This window comes from Dendropsophus ebraccatus, chromosome 11 (assembly GCF_027789765.1).
Source record: "Dendropsophus ebraccatus isolate aDenEbr1 chromosome 11, aDenEbr1.pat, whole genome shotgun sequence".
NCBI classification, from domain to species: Eukaryota; Metazoa; Chordata; class Amphibia; order Anura; family Hylidae; genus Dendropsophus; species Dendropsophus ebraccatus.
In genome coordinates, this window is record NC_091464.1 from 51,551,119 (window position 1) to 51,562,599 (window position 11,481).

Consider the following 11,481-nt stretch of genomic DNA (forward strand, 5'->3'; position numbering starts at 1 on the left):
TATACAGCAGAGGGCAATTACTACTATGGGGGATAGTTACAACAAGGGGCATTATTTCTAAGGGGGCTGTACACAGCAGGGGGCATTATTACTATGGGGGCCCAGCAGGGAGCATTATTACTATATGGGGGGGGGGGGGGGCTTAGAAGGAAATCTTATTACTATATGGGGGACCCTAAATATGGGGCAACCTACATACCTACTCGCTTTATTAAGCATAAAACCAAACAGTGGAATTACTACTGTATGGGACCCCATAGGTAGGAAAAAGGGAAGGAAGTTGAAGGAAAAAATGCAGAGCCTAAGATGCTTGTCTGGCAGGTTCTGAATAGATTAATTGTAGCTGGAAGAAATCATCATGGAGGCGTGGGCCACATGGAAATAAAAAGGGTATAGCGACGCCTTAGATTGAAGATGTCACCTGTGAGTCACTGCATGCCGGTTTTTGTACTCTGTAGGACATTTTGTAGGGATGCTCCGAGGTGGAAAAGGTTGGTGGGAAAGACTGGGGGGGGGGGGGGGGGGGGGGGGGGGGGGTACGGGGCCCAGGCACAATTTTTTGCACAGGGGCTCTATTCAGTCTGTGACTGCCCCTGGAATATATTGTAGCTCAGCCTTATAGTATACTTTAAATAAGTAATAACCTCAGTGAAATATCTTCAGAGGACACTACATTTGGAAGGTCTGTTCTAAGATCCCTCTCTTCTTCTTCTTCTACAGCTCCAATATTAATGCTGCTGATAGTACATAAGGTAGAAATCTGTATTCTCTTTCAGCAGCAGTAGTTACCCTTCCTTTTTGTAGACAGTCTGGAGGAGAAAGTTATACAGATTTGTAATTTACATCTATTAAAAATCTAAAGTCTTTCCATACTTATCAGCTGCTGTATGTCCTGCAGGAAGTGTTTTACTTTCAGTCTGACACAGTGCTCTCTGCTGACACCTCTGGCCAAGACAGGAACTCAGTCTCCGTTTTCTATGAATCCCCACAGAAAACCTCTCCTGCTCTGGACAGTTCCTGTCTCGGCCAGAGATGTCAGCAGAGAGCACTGTGTCAGACTGAAAGTAAAACCACATTTCCTGCAGGACTTACAGCAGCTGATTAGTATGGGAAGACCTGAGATTTTTTAATAGACGTAAATTACAAATCTGTATAACTTTCTGACACCAGTTCATTTGAAAGAAAAAGATTTTCGCTGGAGAACCCCAGGACATAAGGGGCTCAAGTTTAGGTTGTCCTTTTTAGTAGGACTATAAATTCTAGTTACACATAGCATAACTTACAATTAATGAATCATTATTCTCTTTAAATTCAGTTTATTCATGTTTTAATACAAAAAAGTGTGAATATAGGTGAAGTAAAAGCAATGTAAATTCTTGTAGTCCTCAAGTACTGCCATCTATAGTACAGCACAGTAGAAATATGCAGCCCTGCCTTAATCTAGATCTCACACTTTATAGACACAGCTCAGTAAGGACACTTCTCATCTAGCATATTTTAGCAGCAATGTGACCAGCACAGGATCACCTTCCCTTGTATATATAAAATGGCATACTTAGGAGCATCACATAGACCTCTGCTATATGTAACTTATCTTTAACTCCTTTATTCATCAGTCTCTTCAACCTCTGGAAAACAAAATAAGTGCAAAATGATTAAGTAACATTTTCACAGAACTCACAAGACAAATTCATAACATGGGCAAATGTGTGAACTGCTTAAAACAGAAGTCCCGTGAAATTCAAACACAGCAGGCAGGGGGGTGCGGGTGTTACCTATTCTCTTGCCTCCGTAGTGCCGCTCTTGGGTCTTGCTGATGGCCACTGGTTGTCATTTTCAGTTGGAATCCAGGTATGTCACGTACCCAGCTCTTCCAGCTGCAACGTCGTGGCCCAAGCCAAGCAGTTGCCTGCTCAGCCAGTCAGTGACTGGGGCGATGTCCTGCCCCAGTCACTGATTTGCTGAGCGGGTAATCTCTCAGCTGAGTACATGATGTTGCAGCTGGAGGAGATGCAGAAGGCCAGCGGCTGTCAGCTGGACCCAGGAGCGGCAATGCGGGGCAGGAGGATAGGCAAGTATAGTTTATTATGTCCTCGCACTCCCCTGCCTTTTTTTAAAAAAATTTTACATTTTTACATCATATTTTGATCTCTTTTCAGAAGACATCTATCAATCGTATCTGTAAATGCCATTACCAGTACTCACCAGCTGCTGTATGTTGTGCAGGAAGTGGTGTTTTCCTTCCAGTCTGAAAAAGTGCTGTCTGCTGCTACCTCTGTCCGTGACAGGAACTGTCCAAAGCAGTAGCAAATCCCTGTAGCAAACCTTTCCTTCTTTGGACAGTTCCTGTCAGCAGAGAGAACTGAATCAGACTGGCAAGAAAACACCACTTCCTGCTGGACATACAGAAGCTGATAAGTACTGGGAGACCTGAGAATTTTAAATAGAAGTAAATTACAAATCTATATAACACCAGTTGATTTGAAAGACTTTTTTTTTGCTGGAGTACCCCTTCAAGGTGACAGATGCCATTGTTAAAAAGGTTGCCCCCCCCCCCTTCCCTTTAAGCACCCATTGGCTATACTGGCATCAATTAAGAGATGTGCCATGAAAAGCTGTGGGAAAAGCTCATGGCATATACATCCAACATACCTGTGAAGGATGCCATACAGCTCAAAAATAATGCAAATAAAGGCTGTTGAAGTGAAGGAACAGTGCTGCCTTGGATTAGGTTCAGAATATAAAAACATTTGAGCAAAGGAAACAGTTACTTGTAAGGGATGACAAAAATGTAAAGGTCTACGCAATTGACTGGTTATTGGCACTTATCGCTACTAAAGCTCATACCTGACCCGCTTCTCTTTCTCCTCCAAGGGCTCAGGTCCAAAGCAGGAATCTGGGAGCATTTTACAAAATCTCTTGGGTAGGTGTTTGCCACAAACACATTTCGAGGAACTTCAGTGATTCTTGTGTTGTCACAGATGATTCTGGACATTGTCACTCTGTTTAAAGCATTCCTCTGAGGTACTGAAAACTGGGAAGACTGCTCATAGTAAAATCTGATGAGAAAAAGTCAACATGTGTGATGATCAGCTCATCTCCATCGAACTGCTATATTGATATAATGCAAAAATTGTGTAAAAACATCTATACATCAAAAACATTTCTACAGAGAGACAAGGCGGAGTTTAGCAAAAACTGCTGGTTTTAAGTACATTGGCAAGTTTATAAACTTGATGTATTAGTGGCTGTGCGCCATAAATTGAAAACTATGCTAGCTATAGGCTACAAATTGTAGCTACAATTTAAAGCAATTCCTGGCCTAAAATATAGAAAAATTCACTGGGCTATAGGAGGTCATGCCTCTCCCACTACGTCATGGTCACTTGGCAGCATACAGATGGCAAATAATTGAAGGGAAATTGGGTATGTTCCAGCTATGCTCTCTCATAAACCTGATTGACACATGGGATATATACTGGATTATGTATGCATCACACTTTATAGAATCCACATCTGGTATCTTGCTACCTGTGTAACCCTTCTAGCTACCACACTGGTGTCTACACATAGAAATGGACAATTGCATTGTGCTATGCTCACCTGTCTCCATCACGGGTTCTGCGGAACTGGTTCCCTATTAGACAAGCTAGCAGTTCGCCAACTCTAGCATTGGGCAGCAGCGGCTCGGCAACAGCTCCCATCCAGATGTCAATATTTTGTGGGGTTCCATAAAGAGATATGAATCTCTCTGCTAGTGGCCTGTTTCTCAGAACCTCTCCTAGTTCACTTACATTGCGGGGCTGCGAAAGTCCACAAAATCTTCGCCATGCATTGTACCCTATTGAAATAAGCAGATAAGACTTAACATTACAAAATAACCCCCTTTACGTAAATGATGATGGCATACATGGCGTGTAATGTAGTGTAGAACTGAGGAATTGAGTAGCATGTGGGGTATTATTCTCTTCAGAGAATAATACATTCAGCAAATTATTTTTCTGCTATATAAACATTTTAAGGCCATAACCATACAACCTTTATATTGTACCTGGTAATCCATGATCCCGGCCACGCTGCATATTGATGGCTCCCAAATCAAGGCCAAGACGTTTGAACAATTCAAAGAGATGTTCTCGAAGTTCATCAACCAAAATTTGGTTTTGCCTGTTCAGCTTGGCTTGATTTGCCATGAGACCTCGAAGAAGTGGATCAATGCCTCCTGTGGGAAGAAATACATAGGTATACAGTACGTTTCAATCTGTGAGCAAAAAAAAAAGTTGTGATGCAGGTTTTTAAAAACTTTGCATAATTTCATTTTACATGTGCACTAGAATTAATTTAAAGGGTTTTCCCATAAAGATCACTTATTACAGGTTAGGTTGTCTGGTCGGTGGAGGTCCTACGCCATCTTCAGTAGTCCTATAGACTGAATAGAAGAGCAGTGCACATGCTCGACCAAGCTCCATTCAAATGGGTAGTGTGTGTGTGTCGGGGTGATCAATGGGGGTCCTAGTTGTCAGAAGACATTTATAGTCTGTACTCTAGATAAATGATGAGTTGTCATTATGCGAAAACCCATTTACCTTCTCCACAAAAAATTTTGCAGTTGTATAGCACGTAAGAAATTTGACATCTTAGTAAAATTTGATAATTTATGTAGATACAAAGTTCTAAAACATCAGCTAACATAGGATTATATGGCACTAAAAACTGAGGTAAGCCTAGTTATGTACCTTCTCTCACAACTCTCCAAGTGTTGAAGAATGTACGGTGCAGAGGGACTGGAGGTAGGTTTCGTGAGGTCCTGTAGCCATCCACCAGTCGATAAATAAATGGCTGGATCATTGTGTGACCCATTCGGAAGACCAAGCTGAACACATTAGATGCTCCTGGGTTCACTGTTTCATTATAACAGCGGTATGGAGGAACCAACCGAGACATGGATGAACCCATCAGTAGGGGAAGCCAATCTTTGTAATTTATTTTCTACAAAAAAGACATAAAATACAAGTCATTTGTTGGAGTTCTATGATTAAAGGGAATTTATCAGCAGTTTAGGGCATGATTCTAGTAGGAAACATTACTACTGTGGTGCTCCAGTGCACTGTTTTTACGCTGTTTTTTATTGATTAAATATTTAGCCAATTTATTGGGCATTGGGGACAGACCTTTATCCCTTAGTGCACTCTAACAGATGGCCGCCCACTCCTCTAGTGATGCCCCCCCCCCCAGTGACGACTGCTGCAGAGGAGTAAAGGACCACCTCCAGTGCATCAAACTGGCTAATTGGCAAATTCCCTATTACAGGTATCTGTTACAGAGTAAACAATCGCTATATTGACCGATCGCTAGAAAAAACTAGCAATTTTAGTAGCAAACAATTCTGAAGTTACTACATTCAACGATTGCGGTTATGTAATCATTTTTGCGTCGTTATATGGTTGTTAATCGTTCCTTAGAACATGTTTTATCTGCAAACGAAGTATTGGACAAACAGATATGCAATTGATCGGCAAACTACAAACTATAATTTTTCGACATGTTGAAAGACAACTTTCCATTGGTCATTTGATTATTGGGTGTTATTCCACAGATAATCGCTCATTTTCAGTCGTTATAGCAATAATTGCTTTGTGTGTAATAGGGCCTTTACATAGAAACCACTGTCACTTTTGAGTTTAGATTGATGGGAACCTGGGCATTCAGACCCCCACCAGTTGCTTGAACAAGCCTGGAGAAATGGGCCTATTTGCTCTTGCATGCACAGAGCGGGGAGAAGCAGCACTCAGCTGTACACTTTTCCCAGCTTGTTATAGTGATAGGTGGGAGTCTATATATCCAGACCCCCACCAATCAAATTTTTTAACATGTCTCTACGACATAAGGATTTAGGCTAAAGCAACTGCAGCATTTTGCAAAAGTGGTATTTACACACACACATGACCTAGGATGTCTGTATGCAGGTTGCCTCACCTGTGTAATGGCACCAATTATTTTTCTGGTTTCTTGAAAAAGTGTTTCTCCAGTCCAGCGGGGATTCATCCTGCGTAGTGTGGCAGCTATACGGTTGTGTTCTCGGACAAAGAGGGTGTGAAATGCAGTTAACCCTGGCTGCTCACTGACACGACCATCACCTTAGTAAAAGAAAAAACAGCATGCTTTCTGATGTAGAATAACCCAATGCCTGTTTATCTTTTGGATGGAACAACATTTTAAATATTTCTCAAAGTCAGTAAAATAAAGTCAGTAAAATATTTCCGTGCAATAACCAAAACTGGAAATTAGTAGATAAATAAAAGACACAGTTGTAAATTGCGTTACTTACCGGCTAAGAAGCATGGGAGACCAGAAGTCCTGTTAGTCTGCAGGCAAAAATCTTCTTCAATCCCATTAGTACTGAAGGGTAGGTAAGGACGTCCATTGTCAGTAAAGTTACTGTTAACAGCCATGAGTCCCAGCTGATTTCTGTTTTCACGAAGTCTTCTGGCCAACTCATTAGTGCTGCCATATATTTGACTGGCATCAATGTATGATGTAAGGACATTCATCTGTTCACGTATAGTTGAACCTCTTTGAAAAGCAGGACTTGAGCGGAAAAGGGGGATGCAATCACTGCGGTTGCTTATACGAGGGTCATTCGGTGGGATCTGCAGAGTTTAACACATAGAATAGAATTGAGATAGAATAGAACTAAGAACCCATCACGTAATTTATTGCAATTATGTTATAGATAAAAACCACCCCAGGATGTTAGCATAATGCAATAAAAAATATTGGTTCTGGTCCACCGATTTTTGTAGGGGGAGTTTGGTAAGATATCTGCTGTCCAAATGAGCTGTCAGCTAGCAGCTACCTAGTGCTGGATTTGCATCTCAGGAACTTGAAGCTCCATAGAAATAACTTTAACAAAATCTTACCCTCAGGGGATAGCACGGTGGTGCCCGGACACAGCTGTGATCACAGTCAATGCCTTGTAAGAAGGTTGATCTTGATGGTGTTTCTGGTGCCAGATCAAGGTCATGATCGATCCACTGCCCCCACTGCATGAACATGAGAGAACGTTGTCTGTCCAGAGTCTGTTCTCTCTCTGGGAATCGGATAACCTGATTGGACACAGCCCTTGCCTGCAATGCAACAGAAATCCTTCAGAGGGAGCCATAAAAGTAAATCTATACATCATATACACTGTATATGTGTCTGTAGACACATCAGAAGATAGCACTGGTGCACTTTGTACTGCTCATAAACTTCTCCAAGACCGTTTTTAGTAGAGGGGCTGCCAACGATAGAACTTATTTTTGACTTTTTGATTTTTGTGCAATAAATTAACTTGTACTGCTAGATAAAGCTATTTTATTATCATTCTGGAGTCTTTGCATTGAAAGCTGAAAAAAAAAACCAGCATGAAATTATTTGAGCCGTTGTCCTAATTAGCCCAACTTCATGTCTTGTGTATATCCTGTAATAAACTTCCAGTTTCTGTGTACACTCTAGCTTGGAATTCAACCAGCTCTTTCTCCTCAGTATATGGGAGGGGTTATAGATAAGGTGGTCAAGCTCAAGGGAGAGAGAGTAGACTGGGAAGTAGACTGCAATTCTGTTAAGGATGTGTACTTAAAAGGAAGTTCGACCAATGAAGATAACTGAGCAGACAATTTGCATCAAAAGCACAAGGAAAGCATAGGAGAACACAGAAAGGCAGTCAAGTGACTTCAGCTATCAAATTAATATATATATATATATATATATATATATATATACACATTTTATTTATTTTTTTATGGAAAACCTCTTCAATCATACTGTATTACAAGAACTATCAGAGATTCTGATTACCACCAAGAGAGGGAGACCCTTGGTCTTTGACCCTTTGACCCTTGTGGGTCCCTCATAACACTGAGATGTGTTCACTTTGTATACCCACCAGAGGTAAAGTGAAGCCATTGATTGGACGATTTTCTGTCCATCCTTGAGGGAGGCCTCTCCCGTCTTCATACTGAGCAGGTAGCAAGCGTGTATAAGGCCTATTGGAAACTCCAAAGTCTGGAAATCTCCTGAAGAAACAAATGTAAGTGTTATTGATCTGTAAGCGTTTAGCTGGCAAATTGTGAATTTAACTAGTACAGATAACATTTGTCACCCCCTGTATCCTTGTGGGCCGACCACCATTTCCCAATGCTTTGGAAGTGAAAACAGCAAATGGTGTTTCTGCCATTTGAGGCTATAGCTCATATGCAGGAATATGTGTCTCCATAGTAAAAGATTTACATTTGGTAGGTTACCACAAACGTGTAAGGAAAGGATTTGTTTGTCATTTAATACAAGGAGACACATATTGGCAATTCAGCATAAGAGTTGGAGTTGCAACACAATAGGAGATTTTTTAAACTAAATTTCATTGTTGAATCATCGAAACAATAATGGCACTAAAGATGGACTTGGGCTTTAGGCCTCTTTCTCACCTGTTGTTGCACTCCCCTGTGAAGGTACGATATCTGCTTTGGGGACAGGCATTTGGAAGACGTAGGAAAGCATATCCAGAAACCTTATGCAACATGTCAATCTGGTTGGAGGTTAGCAGATCTGTTGAACATATAATGAGATATATATATTGTTTATGTAAAATAAAACATTTTAACATGTCAGGTACAGGGCCCAGTAGATGCCAGGCTATCAAATGGTTCCCCCCCCCTCTGGTACCTGAGATGTTGAAGGGTCGGCTGTAAATGTTTTGAACCTTCTCAGTCAGAAGTAACAGGGTGGTCTCTATGTAATCTGCGGCTCGGATGTGTGTTCTGCTTGTTGCCACAGGCTGCTTGAAGTATGTCATGACATCAGATGGAGACAAAGTTCTTTGCCTAAGACGCTCTTTAAGGCTTAAAGTACAAGACATCCTTTTAGGATATACTTACATATTATATTAAACCAGTCCTATATGCTTATACATTAGTGGATCCATCAAGGATCATTGCTGCATTAGGAACAGAACCCATGACAGAAGTGTGAACAGAGATATTCTGCGTACAGGACTTACATATCACGGGTGCGCTTGTAGGCAGTATCTACCAGCTTCTTTGCTTCCTTTACGGAGCTGAGAATAAGATCATCATCAAGTTCTTCAACTCCATCTGGATAGTAGAAATAAATGGCATTACATGAGTTGAGGACAATGAGGATAAAGCCAACACTGTGTTTGCTAGCCTCCAAGTATTTACTGACTGGTCCATTCCCAGCCAACACATTTTATTGAAGACTACTCACTAAATACTGTGCCTAACTCATGTTTTTCTACAGAAACTGTTATATCTGATGTCTTTGCTTAGGCCTGGCTCTTTCCATAATAAAAACATATGTACGCAGTATACTTTACCACTATAATCAGTATTCCCCCCCCCATTTTTCTATATTTTGGAAACCAAGAACACAATGAAAACATTCTTATTAGAGATGAGCGAACTTGGAGCATGCTCGAGTTGATCCGAATCCGAACTTTCAGCATTTGATTAGCGGTGGCTGCTGAACTTGGATAAAGCTCTAAGGCTATCTGGAAAACATGGATATAGTCATTGGCTGTATCCATGTTTTCCAGACAACCTTAGAGCTTTATCTAAGTTCAGCAGCCACCGCTAATCAAATGCCGCACGTTCGGTCTCGGATCGACTCGAACCCGAACCCGGTTTGCTCATCTCTAATTCTAATGCCTTGTCTATAATATCACCACTAGATTTGAGTCTATAACTTGCAAACATTCATATTAACCACTGTCACATTTCCTGGCTATGGTTTTTCTTACTATTACAGTTACATTTGGTTGTTTAATTTGCATATATAAGGAAGATCTAAAATATGTTACCGTTACAGCATTATTTCAGTGCAAAAGTAACCTGATGTTCAACATTTACAGCCAAATGGACAGATAGATACATGAGATAGATAGATAGATAGATAGATAGATAGATAGATAGATAGATACATGAGATAGATAGATAGATAGATAGATAGATATGAGATAGACAGAACGGATAGAATATCAAATAAGGATTGCTGGGGCACCCCAATTAAAATTAATGCATATGGCATATTTTGGCTTAAAGCGACTCTGTACCCACAATCTGACCCCTTCCCCCCCCCCCCCCCCCAAACCACTTGTACCTTCGGATTGCTGCTTTTAATCCAAGATCTGTCCTGCGGCCCGTTTGGCAGGTGATGCAGTTATTGTCATAAAAAGTTAATTTTAAAATTGCAGCCCCATGCCCTACGGGCGTATCTGTGCCCTAACTTTGCACCACCCCTCCGTCCCTCCTCCCCACCCTCTTCATCATTAGGAATGCCACTGGAACATTTACTTCTGTTTGAACATTGCACAGGTGCCTTAATGATCCAGCCCATGTGCTGTGGTAACACAGGTGGGGAATAGGAAGCAATCTGCCTGGAGCATTCCTAATGATGAAGAGGATTTCACCTATATTGGAGTGCTGCAGTGATTCCTGTTTGATGTTGAATAGAGGAGACTTTGAATCAACATTTCAATCTGTTGGAACCCAGCTTTCCTGGGATCCTGAAAGGGTTGTGCTGCTCTCTTGCAATCTAGATAGGTGGAAATGGGATAGATAGACAGAAGTGACAGAGAGAAAATAGATAGGCACTTTTTTTTTTAACTAAAATACTGTTTGTGGATTGTTTATATCTTTAAAGCAATGTATGGTATTTTTTTGTATAATTTTATGATAAAACTAAGGTACACATCTTAAGTGACATGCTGGTAAAATTCTATAGCGAGTATCTATCTAGTATTATGAGAAGAATAATGAAAGCATTGCTGAATGTCACACTATAGATGCTATTATTTACATGCAGTAATTAAAAAAATACAACAAAAGCAGCAGCAGCATATTGCATAGACGTGGAGAGAATCATGTTGGAAGGTCATAGTAAGTTACCATAAAAAGAAGATGTAACAATCTCCAGTGATCCAAGAACCAGAAGGAGACAACCAAGTCTCTGCAGGGAAAGCATGTTCTTGCTCCTAGAATAACAATTTGTTTTATAAAATTAAGGATACATACTGGTAAACACATGTGATAACATACAACAATACCTTGAAGACTGGCACAATCTAGGTTAAGAAAAGAGTTTTTTTATGCATGGTAAGCCTAACAACAAGTGAAGACATCTCACCTCTCCTTATGGATGCAAGTTCCTTAGATCAAGATGCCTTTATAAAGGCCAGCTTCAAGGAGGGCCTTACTATGCCTGAGGAGGAAGTCATTTATGGAACAGTTGCACTAGTACAATTGCAGAAACAGGGCAAAGTGACTTAAGCAATTCAAACTGACACACTGAACTGAATCTATACCTTACATAATACGTGCCACTAGTACTCAAAATGTGCAAGACATGCTGCTTAACATAGATTACTTTACTTTAATAAACCGTAGAAAGGCCTTTGTCTAACAAGCCATTCATATTCATCTACAG

General features: G+C 40.7%; 1 protein-coding gene across 1 annotated transcript; it reads right to left on the bottom strand.

The window, feature by feature from the left end:
- Positions 1–1,328: 1,328 nt before the first annotated feature.
- Positions 1,329–11,202, bottom strand: LOC138767323 (myeloperoxidase-like). Its single transcript, XM_069944787.1, has 14 exons — positions 11,182–11,202; positions 10,944–11,029; positions 9,038–9,131; positions 8,704–8,879; positions 8,466–8,586; positions 7,928–8,057; positions 6,921–7,127; positions 6,329–6,650; positions 5,977–6,137; positions 4,737–4,989; positions 4,052–4,222; positions 3,604–3,841; positions 2,848–3,059; positions 1,329–1,628 (listed from the first exon to the last, which is right to left on the bottom strand). The coding sequence occupies exons 2-14, from the start codon at positions 11,017–11,019 to the stop codon at positions 1,606–1,608; spliced, it is 2,184 nt and encodes a 727-aa protein (XP_069800888.1). The 5' UTR covers positions 11,020–11,029; positions 11,182–11,202; the 3' UTR covers positions 1,329–1,605.
- Positions 11,203–11,481: the final 279 nt, after the last annotated feature.

Coding starts and splice junctions, on each gene's coding strand:
- LOC138767323 (XM_069944787.1), bottom strand. CDS start 11,019: ATGCTTTCCCTGCAGAGACTTGGTTGTCTCCTTCTGGTTCTTGGATCA. Junction 8,058..8,465: donor ACAGGGGAGTGCAACAACAG/GTGAGAAAGAGG, acceptor TTGTTTCTTCAG/GAGATTTCCAGACTTTGGAG. Junction 4,990..5,976: donor TAATTGGTGCCATTACACAG/GTGAGGCAACCT, acceptor TCTTTTTTGTAG/AAAATAAATTACAAAGATTG.